Source organism: Arabidopsis thaliana, chromosome 3 (assembly GCF_000001735.4).
Source record: "Arabidopsis thaliana chromosome 3, partial sequence".
Classification (NCBI taxonomy): domain Eukaryota; kingdom Viridiplantae; phylum Streptophyta; class Magnoliopsida; order Brassicales; family Brassicaceae; genus Arabidopsis; species Arabidopsis thaliana.
In genome coordinates, this window is record NC_003074.8 from 23,248,068 (window position 1) to 23,262,313 (window position 14,246).

The following is a 14,246-nucleotide window of genomic DNA, read 5'->3' on the forward strand; positions in this document are numbered from 1 at the left end:
AATAGCCATATATATAGTGTCTGATCAGAGGACAGTAAAATTCTCTCACTCATATATGTTTTTTGTATTAAAGATAATATCCATCATTTTTGATGGACAATGCACAGTTTATACATTTAGAAGGCCCTTGAAATCAGAGGCGGCATACATATATACATATAGACTCAGTCGAGAATTTCCAGTCAAAAACATAACATATTGTTTTAGCTTACACGAACCAAAGCCTAATTAAGAACTTTGCCGGAAGACTGCACCTGAAAATCAGATCGAGAAGTTACCAGTGACTAAGAAAGCTCCTCCGGCAAAGCAAGACGGCAAAACTCTATTTGTAACTTTTACTTTCTTATCTACAAAAAAGACAACACTGCCAAGAGAAAGAGCAACAAAAGGACATCAGAGTTGAGTTTGAGTAAATATAAGATAACTTCAACAAATTAAAATTGCAAAAGAATAGATGCAACTTTTTCTTACCTCCTAAAACTTAGAAAGCCTATCACCACTACAGGAAAAGCTACTATAACTCCAAATCTTGTAATATTATTATATATTTTCTTTGTAATACCCTAAATGGCTTATTTTGAATGAGAACAGTTTAGAATCTGCAGACACACATTCAAAGTAGGTTAGCACAGACAAAACAAGAGCTTGTTGAAACAAAAAGATATTGAAATTGATGTATCAATTACTGACCTGATACTGGGGGACTATCTGTCACTGTCACGGGATCGAGAAATAGAAATTCCGGTACCAGAAGTTACATCTTGGTTGCTCTGTATAATCCATACATGTTTCTTGGATAATTAGATGGGAAAGTAGCTTGTTATAATGTTGCCATTGTGAATTGTTCCTTTGGTAGAATAAAAGAAGCATCTGAAAAACTCAAATGCCAAGTTCCTTCCTTGGTCTACCAGAAACCTCGTCAGGGTGGACTCTGTCAAATGAACTCCTCTTGCTTTTGTACAAATGATTACGGGATCCAAACAAAATCCTGAAATGCCGTCTGTGAACGGAAATGGATCCAGAGCAGCAAGGCAACAGTGATCTCTTCACTATTATAACTTTGCCTCTTCTCAGTTTTTGCAAATAAGTTGCTTCATTGTTTTTTTCTGTTTTTCACCGGTTGTTGGCCTTCATAGCAAGCTTCACTAAACGTAGCAATCCCTCCATGTCTTGGAAGTTATAATCAAGGGCGCTTTTAATAGATATTATACCCTCTCCTTGTTGTTGGGCCTCCCCTGAGTTTTCAATACAAGCTGTTAATGCCACACGTGATTTCCTCGAGGCATCCATTGACAGATTTACGTCCTGAGCCTACAAACAGTAGAGAGTAGCTGAGATTAATCAATGGCCTATGTTTATGACTTTCCATTTTAACTGCATCACTTCATCTTCCATTCAATTAACAAACTTTATATCTAAGTATAATTGTGGGGAATGAACTTGGAAGAGGCATTAATACACTTACAAATTGAAGCAGACGTAAGAGATTAGAACGGTTTTGTGCAGAAATGACGTGGTTCCCAGCAACTAAAGGAGAACTGATGCCCCTTGAGGTACCAACTCTGTCTACTGCTGCTGGATGGTTCACGTTATCAACATCCGAGGCAGATGAAGAAGGAGATTCACCTAAAAGGCAGTGACAAGACCATTACAACGGGAAAGACTCAAAGACATGGCCAATAAGGAATTTGGCTATCTTCGACTAGCTTACCTGGCGGAACCATTTGTAGAGAAGTCTGCAATTCATTTCGATATCTATTAGCACTGGTGTAGGAGGAATTAACCACTCTCATATACGCGACCTCCATGCATTTGTAAGCCAGGGCAGCAGCTCCCATATCTTTAGACTTCTCATACTCATGGGCACAAAATCTATCACGGAAAAAGGTTTCAGTGCTTACAAATGGAAAAGAAGGAATGAACGACGTTTTTCCTTTATCCTCACAAATGTAAATTACCCGCAAAGATTCGCAGTGCTACTATAAATCTTCATAGATTGGACCATTGTTTCTCCTTGTCTAGCACTCTCGTTGCTACTCATCTCCAAAAGAAAAGCACCGTGAAGAAACTTAAGGCAAGCTTGGAAGTAGAGCTCAATGTGCTCAAGGTTTGATACAGAATTCTGCAGTAACAAGAAACGTAAGACTATGAGAAGCAAATACAAAAGAGAAAGAGACATTACACAGCAACTGAATTATGAGACAAACCTTGAGACGGTCAGCTGTATGTTTCAAGTCTTTAGCTTCTTTTAAAGTATTATGGGCGGCCTGCGCAGATGTTATTTCCTTTCGCAAGGGGCTTGGAGAAGGCTCGCTTTTCCTTCTTATTTGGGCTGTTGCCTTTGTCACATCATCAGCTTGGATATTATTATTTCCAGCTGATGTGCTGCATTTATCGACTTTCTTACGGACAGAAAGCATAGAGGAATCCCCTTGGACACCTCTAGATGGTGGCCGTGATGGAGAAGCTAAATCTGCTATATTACTCCTCTCTGGTATTCTTTCGGAGTCGTGCGGTTTTGGAATGTTTGGTCTCACGATCATATCCGCTCTACTGTCAGGACTACCATCATATATCTTCTTTTCAATATGTCTCGGACCATCCCGTGAATCAGACCTAATGCTTTGGCTCTTTTCTTTGGACCGAGAAGATGAACCTTTTCCTGACTTCTTTGCCAGGGAATCATTGCTACGTCGATGATGATCGCTAGACTGTTTTCCTTCACCGAGAATATGATCCAGTTTCCGCGGTAAAGTCTTGTGGCCACCATTTTCAAAATTGGCATCGAGAGAAGGATCAGCGCGCTCTTTCGCTTTCAAAGATCCTTTATTATCCCAAATATCAAGCACAGAAGACTCATGGGATCCATGTTTATCCTTCATCTGACTCTGCGATCTATCACTCCCACCATCATCTTCACCTTCACCATCTGAGAATTTTTTCAAACTACCTGCTGCAAAGACGTTAGCATCATAAGATTCTTCTTTCTTTTTACTCACAGATATACGTTTCTCCGGGTTGGAAAGCCTCATAGGTGAGGAAGACACCGACTCAACAGGAGAACATTTAGCTTCGCGGGAGCTGTTTCTGGGTTTATGAGAATCAGAAATCTTAGAAGAACTTGAGGTTGCCGCGATTGAGTTCTGAACATTTGCATACTCTATTTTCGAATGACTTCTATTTTTCTTTTCCAACTTCCCATTGCCTTGTGAATAACTAGGCTCCTTCTCTTCTTTACGAACTCGAGCTTTCTTTCGTTCATGATTTTCGTTCTCACTGTAAATCCTAGAACCATGGCTTTCTCTCAGTTTCCTCTTTTTAATCCCCCCAGTGCTATTGCTATTTCCAGTGTCTGAAGCTCCTCCTTCCTCTTTTGGCATTTTGGAGGAGACTCGGGGCTTTGGCTTTATATCTGCTGACGTGATAGGGACACCACTACTCGAGGTAGGACGTCCATTTCCATATTCAGATTCATCAGGAAACAGAAAACTTTCGATCTTCATTTTTTTGGCCAGCATAGAACTCTCTAGATCTGTTTTTCTTTTGTTATTCGCCTTCAAGCTCTTCGACTCATCAGAGAGGTGATCCACTGCTTTTCCTTTCTCTTTCTGTTTATGTATTTGCCTCTCATCCTCGGCCAAGTCGCCAAGTCCCTGCGAATTTTGAATACCATTTCTTGACGATGTTTGGATGGTCTTGTTAGTTTCTGCAGTTCGAGCACCTTCTTTATCCATTCCATTGTCTATCTTTTTGAAACCCTTTTTCTTCTTCTTTGTGTTGTCATCTCCCTGGGTAAACTGAGGCTTAGGGCCACTGGGATTACTCTGCATCGAAGCCTGGTTCTCAGGGACAGGGATCTGATACATTGCATACAGTGCTTTCGTTGTTTCATCTTCAGGAACATTGCAATAGTTCACTCCAGGCCTAAAACGCACATTATCACAAATAAAATCAATTTCTCTTTAGTTCCTCATCCCGAAAAAAGTAGGACCAATAACACAGAGAAACAAACACACGTTATGCCAACCACCTCATATAGCACACCAACAAAATAACAGGACCAATAATAGAGAAGTTGAAAAGACTCACAGCCAATTAAGCATTGTGCACATCCATTTCTCAGGAAGGTCTTCTGGGAAGACGCCAAAAGGAAGAAGCCGCCACTTTCCACATTTGTCACAAGCAACCCAATGTTCTTGTATGATCACGGGATTTGCTTTCGGAAGAGAAGCATCAGAACCAAGTTTTCTCAACATGGGTTCAGGACCAACGTTCTGAGGTTCTACTAGCGGCAAGCTCGATTTTTCAGGCATATCTTCTAAGGGCGGAAGTCCCTTTTCTGAAATCCGCAAATCTTTTACGTCTTGTTCCTCTTCTTCTTCAGAGTCCCCTATGTCTCCAAAAAAGTCTTTGTAAGTGTCCTCGGCTTTTTTGCTATCACTTTGTGGTTTCACGGCTACCACTTCCTTCTTCTCAGCTTGACCATTCAGCTTAGTCTCAAAAACAACAGAGGTTTGCTGTTCCTTGAACTTTGATGAAGACGGTGGCTCCTGTTCTATCTGGTCATACTTCTGCTTTCTAAGAGGATGTTCTAGCTCCACTTTATGACCACTTTTCGCCTTTGATGCACTCGATTCCTTTTTGACTGAATCAGAAGCTTTGCTGCCTTTGTATTTGCCAACTTTCCTTGGGTATCCTGAAGCCTCATTATCACCAAGTTTAGCCTTTTTATCTTCACGAACACTTCCAGCAGAAATAGTCTTTGGATTCTCATGATGCGCCCCAAGATCTTTATGACGAGTTAGACCCCACAACCTTCTGTCGACATCACCCACCATTTCGCCCCTAACAGTGCCATTGTAGTTTTCCTTGGATGCATCAAATAATTTACTACTGGCTGTTTCTTTCTCCGCAAATGTAGGATATAATGTGTTTGTTTCCATTGACTCCTTGGTAATGGCATCAGTTGAATCAAACAGGCCCTTCTTACTGCGGACATTTGTCTCAGCAGAAAAGCTGCTCCTCTCCACCATCTTTTTTTTCTTCTCTACTGATGGTTTCTCTCCAGACTTCTGAGGTTCCAAACCGTATGCCATAGCAGAAGAACTCGCAGTGAAAAGCCTGGATGGAGATGTATACTTATATCCCTTTTCGGATTTTTCCCTTTCAATGAATCGAATCAGATCCTCAGAGAGAGGAGATAGGAACTGACAATGATCCACAGGAAGTGAAGTCATTACCTGCATATAAGAATATATCAACTCGATAAGCATCTTAAAACAAAGGAAACTGTTTCAGTATTGTGAAACAAAACAAAGGAAAATCTCACATTAAGAATACTGGTGGGAGACTCCGTTGGAGAATAACCCTGAGGCTCCTCATTCATCCCTTCACTACCTGAAAGACTATTGTTATCTAAGGACAAAGAAGGTGACACATCAAGTCCAAGGCCACTGTATATTGCAGCAGCATTCTTTTCGGTAGATAAACCATCTGGTACCATCTTTATCCGAAGCTTCAGAGAATTCTGCTTACTGAAGACACAAGGTTTCTTAGTTGCAGATTCCATTCTGGCACTGGAACTAGGTTTCTTAGATTTCACTGATTTTTTGGGGTTTCCAGAGGAAGCAAGACCAGATTTTGCCTTTTTAGGAACACTAGACGAAGCTGCATTGCCACTCTGGGACTGAAAGAAGAAAAAAGGTAAGAGATTAAACATTACAGCATTGACAAAGAGAAAAGTGTAGACAATGAGAAAAATATACCTCCCCTAGTAAGTTGTTTGGAGATCTAGTCCCTGTAGAACTCTGAGGTTTTGCTGGTGTCTTCGGGTGAGACCAAACAGGAGAACGTTGATAAGTTGGCAAGAAAGAGCCATAGCCACCATATTTCGCCCCTGTAATCAAATTCAAAGGACTAGTTTCACACTTTGTGGACCAACCAAGAAGAAGAGTTTCTGCCACAACATCAACATACCAAGATTCTCAGCTGAAACACCGCCCTCAAAGTCTTTCTGGAAGTGTCCAAGGATGTGTTGAAGCTTCTCATCCTTCAAAATAAACAAGAGAAAAATACAGTCGATAAACGAAACATAGATTACTTCTCTGAAAACAACTTCTAGGCTCTTAGGTGAAAATGATTTAACGAAACTTGTTTTTCGATACTACAGAGGCGAATCCAAAAAGCCTTTTAAAATGTTTACAAACACTTTTTTCAGTAAAACTGTTACCGATAAGATGAAACTTGTCCATACAATCTCTGTAAAAAAACCATCGAATCGAAACTAAACACGCGGCAATCGGAGAATAAAGAGTTCCAAATGGAAGGTCGATAAGCCTTCAAATAGGATAACAACTTGACCAATCTACGATGCGCAATTAACATGGTGTTCGGTTGCACTTAAATCATAATGAAATTACCTAACAAAATCATCTATAACATTTAAACACATACCATATAAACTGCATACACATATACCTAAAGGTCCAAAAGTAAATATCTATATATCCCTACCAAACTGATGCAATCTAATATCAAAGAGACTGAAGTAAGACAACACAGCAACATCAACACTTGCACAATTCAAAATCCAATTCTCAAAAAAGATAGAAAACTCGTAGAGCAGCTGAGAAGGAGGTGCTCACAATGTAAGAGAGATCGTTATCAGGGTCTATGCTTCCAGCGTATTCGTTAGTAATATTGTAAGAGCAAGCCTCTCCTTCTTCAAGTTCAGACTCCTCCATAACTATATATTCGATCTTAACCTCAAAACCCTAGACTTAACCCTAGGCCCTTTCTAACATTGCAATCAACAGACCCTCAAAATCAATCAAGGTACACAAATCCTCCTAAAAATCAACCCCAGCGATCAACGGAACAGTGAAACCCAACCCCAAATCGTTTGATGTATTAGCCCTAGCTTGATCAAATTAGAAATCGGATCAGCGAATACAACAGACAAAGTAAGAAACACAGAAAGTGGAAAATTGCAATTGAGTATCGACGAATTCAATTGAAGGAAACAATCCGATCGAATGAAAGCAGAATTGAGTTTTCCCGATTTCCTCCGCCGAATGATCAAAAAATGTGTTTCGATCTCTTTCGATGGGTAAATCAATTAAGTACAAGCCACCACCCCCAAAGCCAAAGGCCCAAACCAATTAAGAAATCGTACAATCTCCCGGGTTTTGGTATAGGGCAGCCGCGGTTTGTTTGTTTTTTAATTTACTTTATCCATTTTTTCTTCTCTACGTGTAAGAAAAATGAGGGACAATAATAATAAATGATTTTTTCACCTTTAATTTTACTTTTATGACCGCGAGATAAATCGCTATACCTTGCGTCTCGGTTTCACTAGCTTTGCGGTGGTCTGAACTATACAAGGTGCGTGATAGAGTTATGATGGCGCGTGTTTTAAACTCAGTTTTTTCTGTTATTTTTTTTTATATTTTTTCTGTTAATATTTTCATATACTTGTCATTCACTACATTAGTAGTAATTAAAATTTTGTGAGATGAAAGACTGCTACCAATGTAACGAAATTTTATAAAGTAAATGTAAATGTACCCACATTCTCATTGATTTCGACATCTTAATTCCATTTACTATGCATTTATGTGATATAATTACAAGATATTCAATATTCATGTCAATCTATATTTATTACGGTATATTATATTTTTTTGATTAAAAAAATGCAACAATTTTAGTTACATATCAAAAACACAAAGAAATTGGTTATATAGCAACTAATTTTGTTAATACCAACTCAAAATTAAAAAAAATTAGTTGATAATATTATCATAATTATAAAGTATGTGTCGTTAATATGGCATTATGAGAAAATATATTTTCATTTTAAATAGTAGAGAGTGTCTCAGAGAGTAAAATGGAACCTAATTCGTCTTTCCATAGTTGCCATTATTTTTATTTGTAGACTTAGAGCATCATTATCCATGGGTTCTAAGAAAAATTTAGATAATTTCTTAAAATATTAGATAAAATAAAATATGAATAAAAAATAAAAAAAAAAGGTTTTTAGAAGAGTAAAATTAGTTCTTAAATAAGAGATTTTTGATACACTCTGTCTTCCACTTAAAAATTCCCTAATATTTAATTATTATATTCTACATCAAAAATGTTAAGAATTTTGTCTAAGAACTCATCAATAAGGATGATCTTAAAGCATCATTATTGGCAGTAGTCTTAGGATAGTTCTTATGAATATATATAATTAATTTTAAAAATTTTGATGTTAAGAGTTTGGTTAAAAGATTAAAATTTTGGTAATAAGCAATGGTGGGTTCTTAAGAAAAAAAAAAATATATGCAATTTCCACATTTTCTAGCATGTGAATCTCTGCAAGAATAGTTCGTTTATGAGAGAGCCTAAAATCAACACTCACAAGTGTCTTTTGTATCCAAATCTGGACAGACAAACCAAAAAAAAAATGACATGCAAATTGAGATATATTTAAACAAAATAATTTAAGATGAAAAATTAACAAGAAGATCATCTCTTAACAGAGAAAAATAACGTATAATTAAAATGCGAATTGACATAAAATGAAACAAAATATCTATGGGGAATTGACAAAAATAGCACCAAAAAAAAATATCTTTCAAAATTAGCACAACATTTCTAATTTCACAAATAGCACTATAAACTTCAATTAAACTTAATTAAAATATAAGATAGAAAATAAAAATGAGAGCAAATACTAATCTAATATTAAATTGAATCATTTTTTTTTAAATAGTGAAAATATATAAAAATATTACTACCTACCTTCTTTAGAACAAAGAGGATCTCTAACAGGAACTTTGACTCCATAATTGCCCATGGTTAACTGAGAGAGAGAGTGAACTGGAGAAGAAAAATTTAGGGTTAGCATCAGGGATGAGAGACTCTCATTAATTCAGGGTTGCCATATGTTCTCTTATTTATTGTTGTTGTGAATTATTTACTACATTGTCATCTGTTTTTTGATTGATGCTGTGAAAATCATAATGTTTCTCATGTCAAAAATTCTGCTACTAATGACACCAAAGCTTATTATCTTTTGTGCCTCTTCAAGACTCTTATGAAATTCTCAGAACTAGTTGTTGCATACGGTTAAACAAAGGGCTTGTTCTTTGTACCTCTGCAGTTTTCAGATTATGGTCAGATTAGGCTTCAGACTTGCAGGATGTTTGCTTAGTGCCAAACTTTGAATTCCATAAAAACTGCAGAGAGGATTCGTCTCTGTTTTCTTTAAGTTTGACTCCATTTCCTTTAACATTTTTTTGCATAACATCTTTATTTAATTTACAACATTTTGAAATAGTTGTCAAATGTTTTCCGCAAAAGTAATAACTCTCAAAAATCTTGTTTTTTAAAAAGGTTTGAATATATAAATATGAATTGGTTGATAAATATGTTTTTCCAGTATTTCAGTGTGGCTAACTCGGTTTGGCCTTGGTCCCATCAGGTATGCCCATCAATATTTGCTAAATTGCATTATCATATGCTTAGCTATATATGAATGAATAAAAGTCTTATAATTATGATGTGTGTACAACTACAAAGTTTTCCTTGGAGTATAGTTTGAGGATTTATCCAGAAGTAGCAGAAGAAGCAGCTACAGACTCGGAGAGTTCTTCCATGAGTTCCTTTTGCTCCAAAGCAGCACAAGCCTGCAATAAGAATAATGCAAACATTCTTCAAGATTCACATTAACTAATACAAACGTAAGAAAAAGTTTAAGGTTTAGTGTTTAGGACCTGCACTGCGTCCTCTAAAGCACCGTCAAGAAATGTTGTAAGCGCAAAGTTCATCTTTAGCCTATGATCAGTCACTCTACTGTCCTGTAATTTTCAGACATCATAAGCAAAACAGAATCCATCAAGTTTTCAAAGCAAGGCTCTGGATCCGTGTATTACCTTATAATTGTATGTTCTTATCTTTTCTGAACGAGCTCCAGTCCCAACCTGTTTCCGCAAGAATCGACATAGAGCAGAATAAGATGAATATTTGATGATGACCTTGAGTTTAGAAAGACTATGGGGATAATAAAATGAAGTGGACCTGAGATTTCCTTTCATTCCTTATCTTCTCTTGTTGTTCCCTTACTTTTATTTCATACCTATATATAGACATATAATGTTTCAACAAAAAAAGACTAAGGTGGGACTTGATAGAGGAGAAGAAGAGTAGAGAGTTTGCTCCTTGAATGTTGCTTACAGTTTTGCTCGCAGAAGCTGGAAAGCACGCGCCTTATTCCTAATCTGGGTCCTTTCTTCTGTACAGAAAATGCGAATACCTGACGGTTTGTGGAATAGATCTATAGCCGTCTCCACCTTGTTCACATTTTGGCCTGCACCAAGACCTCTTTTCAGTATTATTAGCAAGTGAAATGTGAGAGAAACAGAAAGCGAATTTCTTTAGCATAACCTCCAGCGCCGCCAGATCTTGCAGATGTAAGTTCAATGTCCTTTGGGTCAATCACCACTTCCACTTCATCAGCCTAAAATGACAAAAAAAACAAAGCAGAGATGACAGTTTTGGACTGGTTACCAATTATCAATCAGAATATCGAAAAATGGAACATGCGAAAGCTAGTTTACCTCTGGCATGATGGCTACAGTTGCTGTAGAAGTGTGTACACGACCCTGTGTTTCTGTTTGAGGAACACGCTGGACTCGATGAACACCAGATTCATACTTGAGCTTGCTATAGACACGATTTCCTTTAATCTCCATCACACACGTCTTGTAACCTCCATGTTCAGCCTTATAAAAGTAGGAAGATTAAAAAGCTATACTGGTGAGAACATGTCTCTAAGTTGTTATGCTCTACTGCCATTTTCATTACACACTCCTTAAATGCCAAAACAAAACACAGAGAGCATCTCACCTCTGAGCATGAAACCATTGAAAACTTCCAAGAGCTGCGCTCGCTGTACCTCTGATACATCCGCACCTGCAAGCAAAAGAATAATGCAAAGCATACTGATTCATGGTAGGATCTGAAGTTTTTAATTATTGCACTTGCTTCTCTTAGCCATGAAATATAGGAACAATAAAATTTGAAAGTTTTTTAAGAAATAAGACTGAAACAAAACGGTGAACTATCGGAAGGCATTAAAATCAGATAGAGGATCAGAAGAAATCAAGGAAAGCATGTACCTACAAGGTCACCAGTCCAAATTGCAGCTTCATCGCCACCAGTTCCTGCTCTAACTGCGGAAGGAACTAAGATTTCAGACTCGTCCAGAGGTAGATAGGTAAAACAATGGCGGGAAGTCCGAGCAAAAGGCAGTTTTTCAAGAAAAAAGGCCAGTGTAGACAAATGATACTACTTGTCGACATATAGTTTAGTCAGTTACCTTCAAGCAAAATGTTTCTGGCATCAAGAGGATCGGAAGGAAGAAGTAACACCTGACACAAGCCAACACAATGTTACGAGTTGAGTATCAGAATCAAATTTTTAAAATGAGCAACATTCGATTTTCAGCTGCCGAATAAGTCAGCTATGGAACCAAGGCTCTAAACCTTAAGTTGTTTTTCAAGCTCCTCAATTTCTTTAGTGAGCGAGTTGATTTCACTTCCTATCATTTCAGCCATATCTTCATCATCTCCAGCCTCTTTCGCCAAAACTGAAGCAATAAACCAATCAGTAAATCATAACCAGCTTCCGAGGAACAGAATCAAAGCAAAGTAAAAGAAAGGAGGAGACTTGAAGGGACCTTTGCTTTCTAGTAACTGCTTCTCACAGTCCTTGAATCTTCTGAAGACTGTTACAACCTAAAATTGAATTCAATGTTAAGAAACCCCGAAAAAAGCTGCAAATTTTGAACACTAAAAGAATGTGCAAATACCTCGTCAAGCTCCGACATGGATTGTGCCAGTTTTTGGTATTCAGATTGATTCGAAACAACATCTGGGTCAGCTAGTTTCACCTACAAATCATTCAAAACTCTTAAGAATGAGATTAAGAAACAAACCTTAACCATTAATGGAATAAGTGTAGGAACAAACCGATAACTCCTTCCATGTCTTCTCAACAGACTCCATTTTCCTAATGAGGTAAGGTTCCTAAATGTTTCAACAGACAAAATCATCGAACAATTCTGAAACTTTTGAAAAAAAAATCCAACATTGGGAGAACTAGAATCACTTACGGCCATACAAACGAGTCGTCGAGTCCTGCGAGACCGAGAAGGCGGCCACGAGACTAGACAAACTCCAGACGGTGACTTTCTCGAACGTAAAGTGAATGGTGACGAGTGAAGATGAAGGAAGGCTCGAGCCGTTGGACTCGTCGTCATCGAGCTATTCATTGTCTAGACTCTAGAGAGAGAGGTGGAAGAAGACGAGTGGCGCGGGAGTTGCTGGATAAGGAAGCCTAGTTTAGATGATGAGACGTGTTTGGCTATTAGGACAAAACTATCCTCGCCAATTATAGAAGAAACCCTTTTATTTATTGGGCCTTTAGCCCATACTAATTTACATTCTCGGTTACACGGTGTAACTTACACCTGCTAGTAACTCTATGGGCCTATGGCCCAATATATGTGAAGTCAAAACTGATTCGTCGCGAAGTTGAGTTTTTGTTAAATAATAAATCAATTGAATCGCGGTACTCAATTTCTTCTCTTCCTCCGGCGACGATGTCGATTTACAGGATCGCTAGAGCTTTACCCTTCTCCGGGATCTTAAGGTTTCTCCATTGTTTTCTTCTCTTCATTGTATTACTGCGTTACTATTGAAGAATTGACTGATAAAAAGAATTCAATTTGTATCCAATCTAGAGCTTTTTAGGTTGGTTAATGCTTGCATCGTATTTCTCCGTATGACAAGAGATTACACAATAAAAGATTTGTTTTTTGTGTGTGTGTTTATGTTGAAATTCTAAGGTTTCATTTTGTACAGGCAGCTTGAGAAAGAAGCTGAAACTGTGATCAATGTTCTGCAACCTGGACCTTTGGGAATCATAGAGCACAAGTTCTCGGCTCAAGAGATTCGGGAAGCAAAAGCTACAGTTTCTAGAGCTGTTGATAGTTGGCGAAGACATTCTGAGGTCGAGCATGCAAATGGCCTTTTAAAAGATTACATTTACAAGTGAAGAAGTTAGTGAAAATCTCTACTTTTGTTTGTTTCTTCTTTTCTCATGGCTGATGATAAATAAAAGGCCTTTCATTTTGTTGAACAATCTTTAGGTATCAATGGAAAAGCAAATCTTTCTCTTTTATTGCTTATTAGTCTTCTTAGCTTATATTGGTTGATTTAACAAGTATGGTAACTGAGAATACAAAGTTCTTGATCTTAATTAGCTCTAGAGTTGTGTAAACTATAGTGTTGCACTTGTTGAAAACATATCCGTGCATGGTAGATACTCGAAACCCCGAAAATTAAAGAAGAAGCAAAACAACGATATGTATCATTCTCATCTTATTCTATCCTAGTTTGCATTTGACTCTCTTGTCTTCTGTTACACCCATATGGCTCCGGCTCTTCTTAGCATTGCGGCTAGCTGGTTCTTGACCTGAAGAGTCATTACTTGGTTAGCACCACCGATGAATTGTTGCCCTATGAACACAGCTGGTACACTGGGTTTACACCCCATCTGTACCAATGCCTTCTCGATCTCCTGACCGTTTGAGAATTGGTCTAGCTCGTAGACCGTCATCTTTGCCCCAAACCCTGAGATCAGTGTTTGAATTGAGTGGCTCATGCAGCAAGAGCTTTTGCTGAATATCACCACTGGTTTGTCTTCAACTAAACTTCTAACGCTTTCCATTTCTATGTATATAAATGTGATACAAATGTAGTGTGACTATGTGAGTGGGAACTCAAGGATCTTTATGTTTGTTTTTGCTTTGATGCTATACAAATTACAAAGTAGGCCTATTTATAGAGTTGGATACGTGGAGGATGGTAACGTTGCATAAATCAGATCTTTGTCACTACTTTACTTCCATACTAGTGATGTGCCCTTTGGCGTTCTCTAAAAACTGCATGAACATCAGAACCAAGTTGCATATACAGTTCATGTAAACTTTTCTTTTCTAATTACGGAAATATCCTTGTCATATGGTTTGTAATGATCCACGGATCCAGGGAGGTATGCAACAGTGTGATCATGTCTACTCTATGGTGCTTTTCTTTTTTTGGCAAAATCTTTTGCTTTTGATGCATCCACTGAGGTGGAGATTGGATTATGGTTTATCCAGTTAGATGCTTATCTTTTCAAGCAACAATAGATTC

General features: G+C 37.8%; 4 protein-coding genes across 6 annotated transcripts; 1 reads left to right on the forward strand and 3 right to left on the reverse strand.

The window, feature by feature from the left end:
• Positions 1-61: 61 nt before the first annotated feature.
• Positions 62-7,230, reverse strand: AT3G62900 (CW-type Zinc Finger; the record flags this gene model as incomplete). Of its 3 annotated transcripts, none has more annotated exons than NM_001340183.1 (11): positions 6,645-7,208; positions 5,977-6,049; positions 5,766-5,896; positions 5,330-5,686; positions 4,090-5,240; positions 2,208-3,924; positions 1,959-2,122; positions 1,712-1,872; positions 1,466-1,626; positions 691-1,311; positions 62-599 (listed from the first exon to the last, which is right to left on the reverse strand). In NM_001340183.1, exons 1-10 carry the CDS (start codon positions 6,741-6,743, stop codon positions 1,114-1,116), a joined length of 4,212 nt encoding a protein of 1,403 aa, NP_001326602.1. In that variant the 5' UTR covers positions 6,744-7,208. The 3 variants fall into 3 exon arrangements, with proteins under 3 accessions (NP_001326602.1, NP_001326601.1, NP_001319823.1); NM_001340184.1 differs by having other exon boundaries at positions 62-364; positions 472-1,311; NM_001340182.1 differs by lacking the exon at positions 62-599 and having other exon boundaries at positions 1,114-1,311; positions 6,645-7,230.
• A 2,106-nt stretch (positions 7,231-9,336) lies between these two features.
• APG3 (Peptide chain release factor 1) lies at positions 9,337-12,413 on the reverse strand. The gene is made up of 15 exons (NM_116156.5): positions 12,161-12,413; positions 12,018-12,074; positions 11,858-11,938; positions 11,726-11,783; positions 11,532-11,635; positions 11,366-11,417; positions 11,170-11,219; positions 10,894-10,959; positions 10,605-10,769; positions 10,432-10,504; positions 10,222-10,354; positions 10,066-10,123; positions 9,921-9,968; positions 9,762-9,845; positions 9,337-9,674 (listed from the first exon to the last, which is right to left on the reverse strand). Exons 1-15 carry the CDS (start codon positions 12,317-12,319, stop codon positions 9,594-9,596), a joined length of 1,269 nt encoding a protein of 422 aa, NP_191850.2. The 5' UTR covers positions 12,320-12,413; the 3' UTR covers positions 9,337-9,593.
• Positions 12,414-12,529: 116 nt separating this feature from the next.
• On the forward strand, positions 12,530-13,230 carry AT3G62920 (zinc metalloproteinase aureolysin). Its single transcript, NM_116157.4, has 2 exons — positions 12,530-12,699; positions 12,912-13,230. Exons 1-2 carry the CDS (start codon positions 12,650-12,652, stop codon positions 13,102-13,104), a joined length of 243 nt encoding a protein of 80 aa, NP_191851.1. The 5' UTR covers positions 12,530-12,649; the 3' UTR covers positions 13,105-13,230.
• A 144-nt stretch (positions 13,231-13,374) lies between these two features.
• Positions 13,375-13,860, reverse strand: AT3G62930 (Thioredoxin superfamily protein). Its single transcript, NM_116158.2, has one exon. The coding sequence runs from the start codon at positions 13,777-13,779 to the stop codon at positions 13,471-13,473; it is 309 nt and encodes a 102-aa protein (NP_191852.1). The 5' UTR covers positions 13,780-13,860; the 3' UTR covers positions 13,375-13,470.
• Between the last annotated feature and the right edge of the window lie 386 nt (positions 13,861-14,246).

What these genes read in the sequence shown, in the direction of transcription:
- APG3 (NM_116156.5), bottom strand. Translation starts at nt 12,319, where the DNA reads ATGAATAGCTCGATGACGACGAGTCCAACGGCTCGAGCCTTCCTTCAT. An exon ending in GACGACTCGTTTGTATGGCC is followed by an intron (nt 12,075 to 12,160) that starts GTAAGTGATTCT and finishes TGAAACATTTAG; the next exon opens with GAACCTTACCTCATTAGGAA. An exon ending in AGACATGGAAGGAGTTATCG is followed by an intron (nt 11,939 to 12,017) that starts GTTTGTTCCTAC and finishes AATGATTTGTAG; the next exon opens with GTGAAACTAGCTGACCCAGA.
- AT3G62920 (NM_116157.4), top strand. Translation starts at nt 12,650, where the DNA reads ATGTCGATTTACAGGATCGCTAGAGCTTTACCCTTCTCCGGGATCTTA. An exon ending in CCCTTCTCCGGGATCTTAAG is followed by an intron (nt 12,700 to 12,911) that starts GTTTCTCCATTG and finishes CATTTTGTACAG; the next exon opens with GCAGCTTGAGAAAGAAGCTG.
- AT3G62930 (NM_116158.2), bottom strand. Translation starts at nt 13,779, where the DNA reads ATGGAAAGCGTTAGAAGTTTAGTTGAAGACAAACCAGTGGTGATATTC.